This window comes from Physella acuta, unplaced genomic scaffold (genome assembly GCF_028476545.2).
Source record: "Physella acuta isolate Inbredline_101_S28 unplaced genomic scaffold, ASM2847654v3 ptg001346l, whole genome shotgun sequence".
Classification (NCBI taxonomy): Eukaryota; Metazoa; Mollusca; class Gastropoda; family Physidae; genus Physella; species Physella acuta.
In genome coordinates, this window is record NW_026732861.1 from 201639 (window position 1) to 218564 (window position 16926).

Sequence of the window (16926 nt, forward strand, 5' to 3'; positions counted from 1 at the left end):
AAAAAGTTGACCAACTTTCCCAATTCGTTAGGTGCTATCACTTAAAAAGTTGACCAATTTTCCCAATTTGTTAGGTGCTACCACTTAAAAAGTTGACCAATTTTCAGCTGGACTTAAAAAGTTGACCAGCTTTCCCAATTTGTTAGTTGCTACCACTTAAAAAGTTGACCAACTTTCAGCTGGACTCTGCGTCCCTCTTCCAATTTGTTAGTTGCAGCCATTTAAAAAGTTGACCAACTTTCCCAATTTGTTAGGTGCTACCACTTAAAAAGTTGACTATCTTTCAGCTGGACTCTGCGTCCCTCTTCCAATTTGAGTATTACGCTGCCGACACTACGGTGGTGGGGATAGTGGCCATGCTGTCTACCATAGAGGCCTTATGGAAGATGAAACATGACATTGAAAACAATACAAATGCTAAAGACATCATGTTCACCTTTTTTCAAGGGGTAAGTTTCTTGTGCTGCTTTTGTTTCTGTGAACTCCTTAAATTTTGGGTTGCTGCTTTAGATTAAATCAATCATTTAAAAGAAAAAATTTCACAAACACTTATGTTAAGAAACTAAGTTCAAATCTTTTACAAGTGGAAATAGATGAAAGGGCTTTGTGTTAAAGTTTAAATTTATTTATACAAATGATTTTATTTAATTGGCAAGCTTTTAAATAAAAAAAAAACCAATGAAAATTTCATGTTCAAAATTAAATTTGAATATATAGATAGATTTAAAAACAGTGCAAAATAATAATACACGAAAGTTCATTAAAAGTTGACTGATTAATTAATGAGACATACAATTATTAGCCTTGTTTACTGTGGCACCATTTCCAACAGACATTTAGTTACTAAGGTGATACTTAACCATGTTAACCCCTCCTCTCTGGTTGCCTGAATTATTTAAATCAGATAATTAATCTCTTAATGCCTCTGCCACTATTTTTAATTGACCTTTCCACCAGTTGCCTGAATTAATTATATCAGATAATTAGTCTCTAATGATACCTGTACCACTAAGTTAACTGACACCCTTCCACCAGTTAATTATCTTTCCACTGAGTTAGTTAAATCAGATAATTAGTCAGTCTCTAATGAAACCTGTACCACTAAGTTAACTGACACCTTTCCATCAGTTTACTGAGTAAATTAAATTAGATAATTAGTTAGTCTCTAATGAAACTTGTACCACCAAGTTAACTGTCAGTTGTATTTCTAGGAATCTTTTGACTACATTGGATCAAGTCGTGTGGTTTATGACATGGAGCAAGGGGTCTTCCCTCAGGCCGAGTCCAAGGACAAGACCTACCTCAGCAACATCTCCCTAGAGCACATCAACCAGATAGTGGAGATCAACCAAGTTGGTTACCGTGATGGTGGCAGCCTGTGGGCACACACTGATGTTCTCTCCAGGTCCAAACTGGAGGATAAGGTGAATGTTTTCTTGTGGGTAGACACAGGTGTCTGGGCTTAAGCTAGGATAGAGGTGTCTAGGCCCAAGGATAGAGGTGTTTAGACCCAAGCTATGATAGATGGCTAGACCCCCAAGCTAGGATAGAGGTGTTTAGACAAGCTAGGATAGAGGTGTTTAGACCCACTCTAGGATAGAGGTGTTTAGACCCAAGCTAGGATAGAGGTGTTTAGACTCAAGCTAAGATATAGGTGTCTGGGTCCAAGCTAGGATAGAGGTGTTTAGACCCAAGCTAGGGTATAGGTGTTTAGACCCAAGCTAGGATAGAGGTGTTTAGACAAGCTAGGATAGTGTTTAGACCCACTCTAGGATAGAGGAGTTTAGACCCAAGCTAGGATAGAGTGTAGACAAGCTAGGATAGAGGTGTCTGGGCCCAAGCTGGGTTAGAGGAGTTTAGACCCACTCTAGGATAGAGGAGTTTAGACCGAAGCTAGGATAGAGGTGTCTAGTCCCAAAATAGGCTCGGTTAATATGTCTAGAACCAAGGTAGGCTAGATAAACCCATGCTAGACTATCCAGCTTCCATACTTAAGTCCTTTGTTATGAGATATTTTCTTTTACTGTGATTAGCTCAACTCTATGTTGTGTGTACATGTGAACAGTTCAAGGGGCATTACTGATTTATATTGTTTTGAATAAACATCTGACATCAATACTGAAAAAAAATTTGTTTACAACAGTATTACATTTTTAAACATGTTTGATTTGCTCTTTGCTCTCCCAGATTACAAAAATGATAAAACAGCTCCAGAATTTTGGCCAGGAGTTAAATGTTGGTGTGAGTGAAGCAGATAAGGATCTGCCTCTGCCCCCAGCCTCTGCCCAGAGATTCCTGAAACGTAAATCAGACATCCCAGTGGTCGTCTTGACTGACCACAGTAAAGAGTACAAAAACAAGTAAGTGGTACTGTCCTGTGGTCAGTGGTACTGTCCTGTGGTCAGTGATACTGTCCTGTGGTCAGTGATACTGTCCTGTGGTCAGTGATACTGCCCTGTGGTCAGTGGTACTGCCCTGTGGTCAGTGGTACTGTCCTGTGGTCAGTGATACTGTCCTGTGGTCAGTGATACTGTCCTGTGGTCAGTGATACTGTCCTGTGGTCAGTGATACTGTCCTGTGGTCAGTGGTACTGTCCTGTGGTCAGTGGTACTGTCCTGTGGTCAGTGGTACTGTCCTGTGGTCAGTGGTACTGCCCTGTGGTCAGTGGTACTGTCCTGTGGTAAGTGATACTGTCCTGTGGTCAGTGGTACTGTCCTGTGGTCAGTGATACTGTCCTGTGGTCAGAGATACTGTCCTCCTGTGGTCAGTGATACTGTCCTGTGGTCAATCAGTGAAATCTTCTTTTGCAGGGAACGTAAAGTTTTTTCCCCTCTAATGTTATAATTCTAATAAGCACATTTTATAATAACAATTCAATAATAGTACACAAGATTAAAAAAAAATTAAACTCCCCATTGGGAATTACTTGGACTAATTAGTTTCATTCACTATTTGTCACCTCTTTTGTGGACCAATTTATTTCTATATTAATTCATTTCTAGACCAATTCATTTCTAGACCAATTCATTTCTAGACCAATTCATTTCTAGACCAATTCATTTCAATTATTGCCCATCACACCTTTTCTGGACGATGCCACAACATTTTATTTCCCAGGTTCTATAACAGTCACCTGGACAGTGGAGAGCTGATTGATGCCCTGGATTACCCCAGTGGCCTTAACGAGACCATGAAGTACAACTATGTGACCACTCAGGCTGAACTTATAACGAACTTGTCCTCAACACTGGCTCGTTATCTGTACACCACAGCCACCGGCTACAACCTGAGTGATGAAGTCAGACAGAACTTAACAGCAGATTCTTCTCTTGTAAGGCCTTTTTCTAGTCTATTTCACTAAGGATCAGCTTAATTTACATCCTTATCTAATGTTGTAATGCGTTGGTTTTTTTTTAGATTAATTAACAGTTGATTTTAATCTGGTCTGGTAGTATGTCAGTTCACATTTACATACTAATTTACATACTACTGTTATCACATTTATTAGTTTGGTTTTTGTTTATTTGATGCATATTCTTAAAAGGATGTTATTTCTTTTTGAATCCAAGGCCTTTATCATTGTTCATCTTCTGTAATTATTATTTTCTAAGATAAAATTTCTTTCGTATTCAGCAAAAAAATCTGTTCATATTATTTATTTAAAACACAAAAGGAATAAATGCTTATGATTTATTTCTATTTTAAATTTTATTTGTTAAATGCCACACATTCTTTTACAATGTTCATATCAAGAGCTATTTTGATCCTCCAGGTCACTCACCTCCTGTACTGTTTCCTGGTCAGCCCCAACTGTGAGCTGTTTCATGAGACCATAGATACTGTGAACGAAAAAAGCTTAAGTAAGTGACCTAACAACTTATGTCACAAGCTTTAGTAAGTGACCTAACAACTTTTGTAACAAGCTTTAGTGACCTAACAACTGTAGTCACAAGTTCAAGTAAGTGACCTAACAATTTATGTCACAAGCTTTAGTGACCTAACAACTTTTGTCACAAGCTTTAGTGACCTAACAACTGTAGTCACAAGCTTTAGTAAGTTACCTAACAACTTATGTCACAAGCTTTAGTAAGTGACCTAACAACTGTAGTCACAAGCTTTAGTAAGTTACCTAACAACTTATGTCACAAGCTTTAGTGACCTAACAACTGTAGTAAGTGTAACTATTCTGTCCTTATATAATGCCTTTTGTGAAGTTTTCGCTACAGTAGTTGGTATTGTATTGGCTAGAAAATTATTCAATGTTCTGTTGATCCTTCAAGGGTGTTTACACAATTGTCCAATGACTTTAGTTTGTACATTTCTTTAAAATAGTAACTTTACAATTTGCATGTTTTGTGTTTGTTGTCATGGCCATGAAAACCTCTTAGCCATCACTTTACATTTTCCTTATTTTCTCCCCATTGATTTCAGACGATGCCATCCAGCCATTTCCTTTCTATGTGAGTGTTAAAACCCACACCAATGAAGTGACCCGGTTGGTGTACGCCCTAGTGGCCAGATTTACTGGAGACTTGGTCATGGCAAATGAAGAGAAGTGTAAAACTCCAGATAAAGACAAGGTTAGACCATTTTTACTTGGGAAAACATTTTTAATTTTTGAGAGTTGGAGGTAAATTACAATAATCTTTGAAGTTCTGATGTAACAAATGTTGTTGGTGTGTTCTCTGATGTTTAACATACAGAGGTTTTAAGTTACTGGGTAACAGGTGGGAATAGTGTTCACCTTTTGTACACTTTACTGATGCTAACATTTCTTTAATGGCTGTTCCTTTTATATTACAAAGTTAGAGATTTTTGTTTAGGGCTAAAAGAGTTTCAGTAATTCGACATTCGATTAATATAAACCAGGTTTAGTTCAGGGTGTTAGTTTTTTTCTCTTATTTAGGTGGCCGGTGACTAGGGTTAAGATTAGGGTTTGGCTTGTACTTGTTGAGATACTCCATAGACTTGTCAAAGCATGATGCTATTGATACACCTGAGTTTGGGATAAATTCAGGGTTAGGGTTAGAGCTATGGTTATTTGTCCAGATACTCCATAGACTTGTTAAAGCATGATGCTATTGATACACCTGAGTTGGGGTTAATTAAATTCAGAGTTAGAGCTATGGTTATTTGTATAGATACCTGTCAACATGGCATGGTGTGATAGAGCTAACCCAGCAGCCAGAACCGTTTGAATGAAACCAGGTTTCACCAAGGTTATGGTTTGAGTCCCTATGCACCATAAGGAGGAAAGAGGATTAAGTCAATGTTTTTTCCCCACCCCCAGCGCTACAACTATCAATGGATGCAGGGGAACCTTGTGAATGACGGGAACAAAAGAGCTGGATGGTGTTACAAGTCTTTAGTTCAGTACACAGAGGCCGTGTCTCCTGCCTTTAAAATAGATGGTGAGTTGATTAGTTCAGTACACAGAGGCCGTGTCTCCTGCCTTTAAAATTGATGGTGAGTTGATTAGTTCAGTACACAGAGGCCGTGTCTCCTGCCTTTAAAATAGATGGTTAGTTGATTAGTTCAGTACACAGAGGTGGTGTCTCCTGCCTTTAAAATTGATGGTGAGTCGATTAGTTCAGTACACAGAGGCCGTGTCTCCTGCCTTTAAAATTGATGGTGAGTTGACAGATTGCTAACTTGATTAGTTCAGTACACAGAGGCTGTGTCTCCTGCCTTTAAAATAGATGGTGAGTTGACAGATTGCTAACTTGATTAGTTCAGTACACAGAGGCCGTGTCTCCTGCCTTTAAAATTGATGGTGAGTTGACAGATTGCTAACTTGATTAGTTCAGTACACAGAGGCTGTGTCTCCTGCCTTTAAAATAGATGGTGAGTTGACAGATTGCTAACTTGATTAGTTCAGTTCACAGAGGCCGTGTCTCCTGCCTTTAAAATAGATGGTGAGTTGACAGAAAATGTTGGTTGCTAACTTGATTAGTTCAGTACACAGAGGCCGTGTCTCCTGCCTTTAAAATAGATGGTGAGTTGATTAGTTCAGTACACAGAGGCCGTGTCTCCTGCCTTTAAAATTGATGGTGAGTTGATTAGTTCAGTACACAGAGGCCGTGTCTCCTGCCTTTAAAATAGATGGTGAGTTGATTAGTTCAGTACACAGAGGCCGTGTCTCCTGCCTTTAAAATTGATGGTGAGTTGATTAGTTCAGTACACAGAGGCTGTGTCTCCTGCCTTTAAAATAGATGGTGAGTTGACAGATTGCTAACTTGATTAGTTCAGTACACAGAGGCCGTGTCTCCTGCCTTTAAAATAGATGGTGAGTTGACAGAAAATGTTGGTTGCTAACTTGATTAGTTCAGTACACAGAGGCCGTGTCTCCTGCCTTTAAAATTGATGGTGAGTTTACAGATTGCTAACTTGATTAGTTCAGTACACAGGGGCCGTGTCTCCTGCCTTTAAAATTGATGGTGAGTTGACAGAAAATGTTGGTTGCTAACTTGATTAGTTCAGTACACAGAGGCCGTGTCTCCTGCCTTTAAAATAGATGGTGAGTTGAGAGAAAATGTTGGTTGCTAACTTGATTAGTTCAGTACACAGAGTCCGTGTCTCCTGCCTTTAAAATAGATGGTGAGTTGAGAGAAAATGTTGGTTGCTAACTTGATTAGTTCAGTACACAGAGGCCGTGTCTCCTGCCTTTAAAATTGATGGTGAGTTGACAGAAAATGTTGGTTGCTAACTTGATTAGTTCAGTACACAGAGGCCGTGTCTCCTGCCTTTAAAATTGATGGTGAGTTGACAGAAAATGTTGGTTGGTAACTTGATTAGTTCAGTACACAGAGGCCGTGTCTCCTGCCTTTAAAATTGATGGTGAGTTGACAGAAAATGTTGGTTGCTAACTTGATTAGTTCAGTACACAGAGGCCGTGTCTCCTGCCTTTAAAATTGATGGTGAGTTGACAGAAAATGTTGGTTGCTAACTTGACATTCAAAAGTTCAGTTTTTTTGGCTTTAGTCCATATGACGTCTCTCCCCCCTAATCTTAAGTGTATCTGACTCTGTGAAAGTAAAGGTGAATGGATATTCTTGTGTTGACTAAACAGATGAACTCTACTTTATCTATCTAATAGAGATCTGAAAGTATACCTTACCCACCAGGCTGTATTTGTTTAGCCTAACTCAACCTTCACAACAGTAAATTTCATGACTGCGTAAATCTGTTTAGACCATAGAATTTGAGTATATGTCATGTACTTATTGGAGCTGAGTAGGCTCAACGATGTTGTAAGTAGGTGCCATTTAAGAACTACCATTAAATGTAGGCTCAAATAAGCATGTCACCAGATGAAGCAGAGTTTACCCTGCTAATTATTTTAGCATGATATGTAAATGGGTTAAATGTCCACTCATTAAGATCTACATTATGTATGGCTTATCACTGTGTTATCTTTTTGGTTTGAAACTATGTGATCTCTTCCTTGACCACACTAGGTAATGTAAGAATGGACAGTAGAAGCTCATTAATTTCTCTATAGTTACCTATAAGTGTATGTGATGGTCAAACGGTAGAGCACATAGCTGCTACCTGAAAGTTTTAAGTTTGGATTCTGGACTAGTGACCACCCAGCTTTGGTCGGTTCTTGACTGTCATAAGAGTAAATAAAGGTGACTGGGTAGAGAATTGATCAGCATATCCCTTTATATGCAGAGATACATATGGCTGTTACTTTGCTCATGTTAGAGATAATAAAGACAGCTGGGTGGAGACCATACCTCTTTTGTATGCAGAAATCCCTGAAACATGAACTCTTCTCATCTGCCCTATTGACCACCTGAAACATGAACTCTTCTCATCTGCCCTATTGACCACCTGAAACATAAACTCTTCTCATCTGCCCTATTGACCACCTGAAACATGAACTCTTCTCATCTGCTCTATTGACCACCTGAAACATGAACTCTTCTCATCTGTCCTATTGACTACCAACCCTACAAGAGATTTATCTTGACTTTCCTAACAGTGTGAAGTGAACTTGTTCTAAACTCCCATCACCAGGTTACGACATGCTCTCTGGGCAGTACTCAACATGGACCGAGTCAAGATGGGGGACCACAGCTATAGGCGTCAGGCTATTCCTTGTACCCAGCCAAAACTTCCAGGTACTGTTTTTAGCTGGAATCGGCTCTCTCCGCTTCTCTGCTTACTGTTGAGTCACTGCTAGAGAACATTTGATTTTTTCAGCTGTCAGATTCTTCTTGATCTGTCATTTTGTTTGCCAGCATCTACACCGTTTTAATACACAACAACAGGGTATATTATTGCACTAACCCCTCCACAATAATCTGGAAACCACTGCCTAATACAAATGATGGTTTAATGTAATCGAATTTAATACTAATTATTGATTTGTTTAAAACAAGTTTAAAATTGTATTTCAATATCATATCATAATTATAGAATGAGTATTTACCCAAAATTATTTTGAATATCCTAACTTTTAATAATGAATATACTAACAAAGAACATTTAAACCCACAAATATTATTGTTTAACACTGGTTAAAAACCTTTTATACCATAATTTGTGTAAACAGAAATTTCTATGCACCAAAGTTTACATGTAACATAATTTGTGTACAAAAATGTGTCTGTACCATAACCTGTGGGTACATAATTTGTAAATAAGAGCCCAGTTTAAATGAGAGGACAGTTGAAGGACCAGTGTTTAAAAAAGTTATGAGGAAACCTACAGCTTAGCGGTCAGTGAAAAGCACTGATTATGTTGGCAGTAATGTGTTCTCAAGGAATGACAAGTTTTATTTTACTTAATGACTGCTGTTAATTTTTTTTACATTGAAATGAGCTATTTTGGTGATTGATTTTTTTAAAATTGGATTTTAATGGAATTTAAAAGAAAAGGTTTTTTTTAAAGGGAAGGGGAATTCTTGTCAATTTCAAAAAGTTTTCTTGCTTTATAAGTGATGGGATCTTGTCAAATTTTTTATAAATCAGCTTTGAAAGATGTTGTGTTGTCAAGTATGTAAATTAAGAATTTGGACTATGAATTAGTAAAATAAAATAATACTTTTAACACTGCTTCCTTCCACCATCACTTACACAAAAGTTGTGTTGATAGATTACCACCAGTTATTAACTATTCCTATTTTTGTCCGTATTCTTCAATTTTCCATTTTACCACGATATACCAGCTGATTAATACTATTTCCCACAGGTCAGTGTACAACAAAAATAACCCTGGACTTTCTCAAATTTCTATTTCTCTTTTTTTAACCTTGTGTATAAGACTAACTTTGCTCCTACTTGTATGATTAATGAAGACTTAATACTATTTCCCCTCAAGTCAGCGTAAAACAAAAATAATCCTGGACTACCATTAAGTACCACAACTTTGTATTTCTCTCAGCTTTTAACCTTGTGTATAGGACTAGCTTTGCTCCTACTTTCATCATTAATGAAGACTTAATACAATTTCCTACAAGTAAAACAAAAATAACCCTGGACCACCACCACTAAGTACCACAACTTTGTATTTCTCTCAGCTTTTAACCTTGTGTATAAGACTAGCTTTGCTCCTACTTTCATCATTAATGAAGACTTAATACAATTTCCTACAAGTAAAACAAAAATAACCCTGGACCACCACCACTAAGTACCACAACTTTGTATTTCTCTCAGCTTTTAACCTTGTGTATAGGACTAGCCTTGCTCCTACTTTCATCATTAATGAAGACTTAATACTATTTCCTACAAGTAAAACAAAACTAACCCTGGACCACCACTAAGTACCACAACTTTGTATTTCTCTCAGCTTTTAACCTTGTGTATAGGACTAGCCTTGCTCCTACTTTCATCTGGACTTATCTACCTGGTCAGTAGCAGTTCTGATACAATATTCCCACCAGCGGCCCAGCCGCCAGTACAGTTGTAAGGTTTGTAGCCTGTTATCTCCAGTTCCGTCTTGCCTTCTGTCAAACCAATGGATTTGGTTGGTTGTTTTTTTTTTTGGCCTTTGATTTTGTTTGTTATCTGGCAGCAACATTTTATTTGGCTTATTATAATGTTTTCAAGAAATATTGGCTACATCAAATATTTAATGTTTAAACTTTTACTTATTTTAATTTATCTTTAAAACAACATTTTAGTTGTATCAGTATTCCTTACTTTCAATGTAGACAGATTATTATATTTTTTTAGTAATTATTAAACAACACAAAATTAATTTTTTTAAATTTATTAATGATAAAATAGCTAAATTTCAATTTTTATGAATTTTATTTAATTATATACATATGATTTAAAAGTTAATTTACTATAAAAAGCCAATAAATGTTACTTGTATATTTTAAATTTTCATTATTTTAAAGTTAAATTTGTAATGTAGCTATTAGCAGTTTGAAACAGAAATGTAGAATGAATTAACAAGCATGATAAGAGCTTAATTAGCTAACTGGATCGTTTGCTGTAAACATTCTGTTATTTGCTTGCTGTAGTCAGTAGATTTAATGGTAAGTAGATGTAGATTAAGTCAAACAGATAGCAAAACTGTACTTGAAGTTGCATGCTTTGTTCACTATTATCCTGGCATGATATCAGTGTGTTTGGTTGTGTAAAAAAACTGTCTTTATCAGACTTTGTACTGTAGATGTACAGAAATCTGGGGACACTGTTGGCTGGTTAATGCACTTTGTGTATAGAACAAATTGCCACATTTAAATATTGTGCATATTACTAATACACTGGACAGTAATACTCCACAAACAGCCACGCTCAACAAAGACAGTCCCAATTTATTTAGGCATCCACACTCCTAATACAGTGAACTGCCACACTCCACATAAATTAAACTGCCATCCACTAACACTCTACACACTCAGCCCTCATATTAATTTTAATTTAGTGCCTGATAGACTCAACATTTCTCCATACATTAGCCTGTAATACTGCATGTGTAGTCCCTATTTCCTGTCTTACTTTCTTTTTACCTCTGTAATGCTACTTATTAATGTATGTTTTTTAATATGTATATTTTATTAATGTTCATGAGTAAGTATGAACTTAATTGTTGTTCTAGTTACTGAGTTTTATTTTAAAGCAACATTTTATGTTGTTGATTTTTTCATTGTTTAAGTGTTAATTATGTGCATAGACAAGTTTAAAGCAACATGTTATGTTGTTGATTTCTTCATTGTTTAAGTGTTAATTATGTGCATAGACAGGACTCTTCCTATTTATTACCTACTCTATACTGTTTCAATTTGATCATTTAGAAATAAATCTTGCTTTAAATCAATGTTATCATTTAATTTCATTACTGTTACATATAGCCTAAAGACTGTCATTAGGTTTCATCTTAAAGCTTTGTGTTAATTTCTACTTTTGGGCTCATTTGGCTATTCTTACCCTCATATAAAGACCCAGATTTAAAATAAGAGACCCTCAACCATTGGTTGAGCTGTTATTTTACCTAATTGTTTTGACATAAAAGTAGAAAATATGTGGATTGGATGTAAAATGTTGAATTTGAAATAAAATTTAACTCTGAATATTTATTCACATAAGCTCATATTTTTAGTGCATTTTTTTAAAATGATTAGCTGTAGGTTTTAAAATGTTTATTAAAAAATATCAAAATTTTTCTTGAAAGTTGATTGTAAAACTTATTTCGCTTGAACAAGTCCAATTCTAAAAAGCAGTTTAAACAGTTGAAGTCAGCATTAACATTGCTTAATGCCAACTAGCTTAAAAATGACAGGCTTAAAGTGTCCCATTCGAAATCAGCAAGATGGCTTAAATAACAAGTAATTTAAATCAATATGAGGTACAAAACAACTACAACTGTTGTGGAGGATTAAAACTAATTTTCTAACATGAATTTAACATGTAAAAATTGTGGTATTACTACCATATGTTGAGACACTAAAACCACATTTCACCTTTCTGCACTGAGTTTAAATGTTAAAATGGTGGTATTCCTCCCATTTGTTGAGACACTAAAACCACATTATTTCAACTTTCTGACCTGAGTATAAAAATTTTTTAAAATGGTGGTATTCCTCCCATATGTTACACTAAAACCACAATATTTCACCTTCCAGCACTGAGTTTAAACTGCTGACTTTGCCTTTCCAACAGGTAACCTTCCAGCACTGAGTTTAAACTGCTGACTTTGCCTCTCTACAGGTAACCTTCCAGCACTGAGTTTAAACTGCTGACTTTGCCTCTCTACAGGTAACCTTCCTGCTCGTGGGTCTGCTGGTGTTTGTGGTCTCACTGGCCCTGGTCTACGTGTGTCAGGTGCGCAGCGCTGTCATCTTCCACGCTGGCAGCTTCAACAGAGCTTCCTCGTACAGCCCCATGACGTAGGGCCTGGAGCCACACAAGAGAGAGCGCGGCGGACAACGTTTAGGCTATTAGTTATGTTTTTTTTTAATGTGGTATGGGTAGACATGTAGATACATTAATTTTATAAAAAGGGCCATCATGATTGTGTTGGTCAATGCCTAACATGATTGTGTTGACCAGTGGCCATCATGATTGTGTTGACCAGTGGCCTTCATGATTGTGTTGACCAGTGGCCATCATGATTGTGTTGACCAGTGGCCATCATGATTGTGTTGACCAGTGTCCATCATGATTGTGTTGACCAGTGGCCTTCATGATTGTGTTGACCACTGGCCATTATGATTGTGTTGACCAGTGGCCATCATGATTGTGTTGACCAATGGCCATCATGATTGTGTTGACCACTGGCCATCATGATTGTGCTGACCAATGGCCATCATGATTGTGTTGACCAGTGGCCATCATGATTGTGTTGACCAATGGCTCATGATTGTGTTGACCACTGGTCATCATGATTGTGTTGACCAGTGGCCATCATGATTGTGTAGACCAATTGCCATATTTAGAAACAGTGATTCTGAAACTATTTAAAATAGCTGGCAAATTCTAAACACATTAAATTTTAAAGGCAATATTATTATCTAGAAATATATAGTAACGTATATTAATAATCTTACATCAATTTTAATAGAAACCTTGTAGCCAAGTTATAGAAATTGACTGTTCCTTAATGCATTATTTTGAAAACCACCAAATGATCCTATCAAATACTGTCATCTAATGCAGCATCATAATGGGGACATCACCTTAAAGCTTCCTCGTCAGGTCACGGTGGATTGTATCATTTTTCAGCCATATATACATTTTATTTCCCTTAATTTGACAAAAACTTTTAGTTTAATTTTCACATAAACTTTTGATACATTATTACGTTTTTTGGGTTATGACAAAATTTAATGTTGTAATCAACTTTTTTTTTTCTCAAGAAATTTGTGTGAATACTTGCTTTATAAAATTATCATCTAACTGTGGTATACTAATGACAAAAAAATAAGCAATCAGTATTTAAATTTCTTTAAAAATTATTAATGTATGCTGGATTTAAGTCAATAAATATTTATTAAAAATGTGGACCTGCTCATACTCCATGTACATACAAATTTGATAAATGTATGACTGCATGTATGTAATGTACCTCCATGAATTTGTACATATTTATACATCAATTTAACATTGCTAATTGTTATCAATGTGTCCACTAAATATTGCTTCTTATGAACAAGTTATTTTAATAACATTATTTCTAACTGGAATAATATTTTGTTAGATCGGAGGGTCTATGAACACCATTGATCTCTTAAGAACAGGATATTTAGTGAATATAATGTGATAACAATGTTGTTGTGTAGTGTAAGAATTTTTTTTTACTGTTATGAGATTTCACACAGTGTTTTCTCTAGCATCTTGTCTCATCTTTTAGTACAAAGTACACACTATGTACACGCAAATAATCCCTTAGTACAATGTACACTCTCTACTCATAATCCCTTCACACATTCCCTTAGTACAATGTACACATCCTTTACACACAAGTACCCCTTTGTACATGTTGTACACTCTTTACACACAATCATCCTTTAGTATATTGTACACCTAATACCAGCTCTACTTCACTGTATACATAATACCACTAAGCACAATGTACACACTATACAAAAACATTTCATAGCACAATGTTCACACAGCACAATGTACACACTATACAAAAACTCACTACTTGACTGGTGAAATACACCAGTTACTTAATTAAATTCTGGTCAAGGCTTAAAATGTAATTAAATCTGTTTGCAGTGGGGTAGCTCTTAAAGAAATAATTACTGTAAGCCTGAAAATAAATTTTTGAAACCTTTTAAAAATAAGTAATGTAATTTTGAAAAAATAGCTCTTAAGTTACTGTAAGCCTGAAAATAAATTTTTGAAACCTTTTAAAAATAAGTACTGTAACTTTGAAAAAATAGCTTTTTAAGTTACTGTAAAACTGAAAATAAATTTTTGAATACTCATATAAATAAAATTGCCCCAGACCAAAACAAAACGACTCTTGAAAGACATCTAAAAATCTGATAAGAAATAAGTTTTGGAAAAAAATTGTCTGAAACTTCTTTGTACAGGTCTTCAAAGTAAAAAAAAAATCACACCCTAATCATGTGTACATATTATGCTCTGCCCTCTGGCAGTTTGAGTTTTTTCTCTTTTGTTGACTGATTGTTTACTGGGGTTTTTGTAGATGCCGATCTTCATTTCATGAGTACAATCGTATTTCTCCAAGGTCTATGCATACTGTCATATCTCTTCAATGCTATTGCACATAATTGTATAGCTACCCCTTGGTATGTTGATAATTCAATTTTTGCATATTCCTTTAGTTAAAAACTTTTCATGAATATAATTAACATGGTAAATATGAAATGTTTAACCTGAAATACCAAGAAACAAAGTATGTACAGCACTATCAGTTTACTTGCACTGTAGAATGCTTGGTGGTTCTCTTGCTATATTTAAGTGCCAGATTTTGCAGGAATTTTTTTTTTCTCTTTGTCTAACATTCCATGCTTTGAGTTGATGGTTCCAGGCTGTAGTTGGTGTATCTAATATATGGGTAGGCTAGAGAGTACTTGTCTGGGGTCTTGTTGGGCTTAGAACTCAAAACTATATGCTATGATAATGTGCGACGTGCTATAACTATGTTTAATGATTATATGCTATGATTATTTACAACAACTATGTGCAACTAATATGTGCTATTGCTAGTTCCAATGAATTTGTACTTTGACACTTGTTGAAATCTTTGCTTGTTATCCATCACCAGCTAATTTGAGCTTATTTATTTTGAGCTCATTGTACGAAAGATTTGTGAATGAACCTGTTTAATGACAGAACTTTTGTGTGTGGTATTTTTGGTGAGCTTTATATTCTATGAACAGCTATATCGGTAACATCTGTTATTGACAGTAGTGAGCTATAGTTCTATCAGCTGATATTGACAGTAGTGAGCTATTGTTCTATCAGCTGATATTGACAGTAGTGAGCTATTGTTCTATCAGCTGATATTGACAGTAGTGAGCTATTGTTCTGTCAGCTAATATTTATATGGCTTTTTACTCTCTTTGTTTACACTGTAAATCTATGAACTGAACATTGTTTGAAACTTTTTGTATGTCTTTGAACTGACCATTGGACCATACTCTTTGACTTCTTCAATGCAGTTTCTAATTATGATTGATGTGTGTAGAAAAAACTTGCAATGGAAAGACTAGTACATTTCTCCCCCAAACCCACTGATAATTTACCTATTTATTACCATCTTCCATTAATTAATATAGTGATTGTTGTTCCACTGCATAGTAATTGTAAAATGTAACAAGTTAAACAAGACTTCAATATGAATCCTCTTTTTTACAACTATCAAAAATGACTACTTCCCAATATTATCTCAGCTATATTCCAATAAACTGATTGAGATGTTACTCTAATGAAATCTATCTTTAATCTGTTTACTTTGATTTTCTTTTCACTGTTTGTCATTCAACTACTGAAAATCGTCCAATAAAACAATTTTGAAAGACATTTTTTAATGAAGGTGTCAATTTTTTCTGTGTTATTTTTAAAAGGAACGAATAAAGAAAGAAACATTGATAAAACATTTTTTATGATGTAGCCACTAGAGGTGTTTTGGACGAGTTCTTGTATAACCTTGTGTGCGATTTCCGGTAACCGGAAGTGGTAGGCCTACTGTTTCCGGTTTCCATAAAAACTTCAGATTCAGGAAATTTTATATCATATTCTAATTAAAGCAGCATAATTATTCAAATAACCTTTCTTCCTCGAAAAACGAGCGGTTTTGTCACAAACCTACCACCAACAATTTCTTTAGCCCGATTCTACTGTAAGTGCCATCCCAAGCCTTACTGTTTAGGGGAGCTCACTCCCGCTTGATTATATTTTTCTCTGACAACCAATAGACATTTCAGATTGTAGTTGCCTAACCAGTCTGACCATTGAATAAATGACGTCACACATATATGGGAGTAGAGGGATTGAGATATCCGTGACGGTGTGCCGGGGGAGAAATGAAACCATCTATTTCGTATTTTTAAGGGGAAAAATACTGGGGGAAAAAATTGGTTGTGTTAAGGGGTAGGGGTGAGATTGAGTAATGCATTTTTAAGGGGAGGTGGATGTCTGCCTTTGAGTGAGGTGTAAAAGTCTGCTATAGCGTGGCTATATTTATAAAAGAACCCCTATTGATGAGACTAATGAGAGGTTACCGGAATTACGAGAGGTTACCGGAATTACGAGAGGTTACCGGAATTACGAGAGGTTACCGGAATTACGAGAGGTTATCCTAATTACCAAGTATAACGAGAGGTAAAACGATTTGTTTAATAATTGGCAGGCGGGTGTCCGTATAGGTGGGTGGGTTGGCGGCTGGAAAAAAAAACATTTCTAACTAATGTTGTGTGTGTTGGGGGGGGGGGGGGTCTCCAGCTTATTTAGCTTTTCAACACTCCCCCCACCCCCTTTCTTTCAACGAATA

General features: G+C 36.0%; 1 protein-coding gene across 3 annotated transcripts in view; it reads left to right on the forward strand.

Moving 5' to 3' along the window:
- The window catches only part of LOC131958619 (nicastrin), a 32889-nt gene extending 16925 nt beyond the window's left edge, over nucleotides 1-15964 (forward strand). For 2 of the 3 annotated variants that reach the window (XM_059323748.1, XM_059323749.1), the window contains exons 8-16: nucleotides 288-449; nucleotides 1212-1424; nucleotides 2188-2360; nucleotides 3118-3331; nucleotides 3773-3860; nucleotides 4432-4580; nucleotides 5291-5411; nucleotides 8023-8126; nucleotides 12216-15964. In XM_059323748.1, the coding sequence (XP_059179731.1) occupies nucleotides 288-449; nucleotides 1212-1424; nucleotides 2188-2360; nucleotides 3118-3331; nucleotides 3773-3860; nucleotides 4432-4580; nucleotides 5291-5411; nucleotides 8023-8126; nucleotides 12216-12350 (1359 nt within the window). In that variant the 3' untranslated portion in view covers nucleotides 12351-15964. Of the gene's footprint in view, nucleotides 1-287; nucleotides 450-1211; nucleotides 1425-2187; nucleotides 2361-3117; nucleotides 3332-3772; nucleotides 3861-4431; nucleotides 4581-5290; nucleotides 5412-8022; nucleotides 8127-9795; nucleotides 9917-12215 lie in introns of all 3 variants that reach the window. The other variant, XM_059323750.1, reaches the window with a different exon arrangement.
- Nucleotides 15965-16926: the final 962 nt, after the last annotated feature.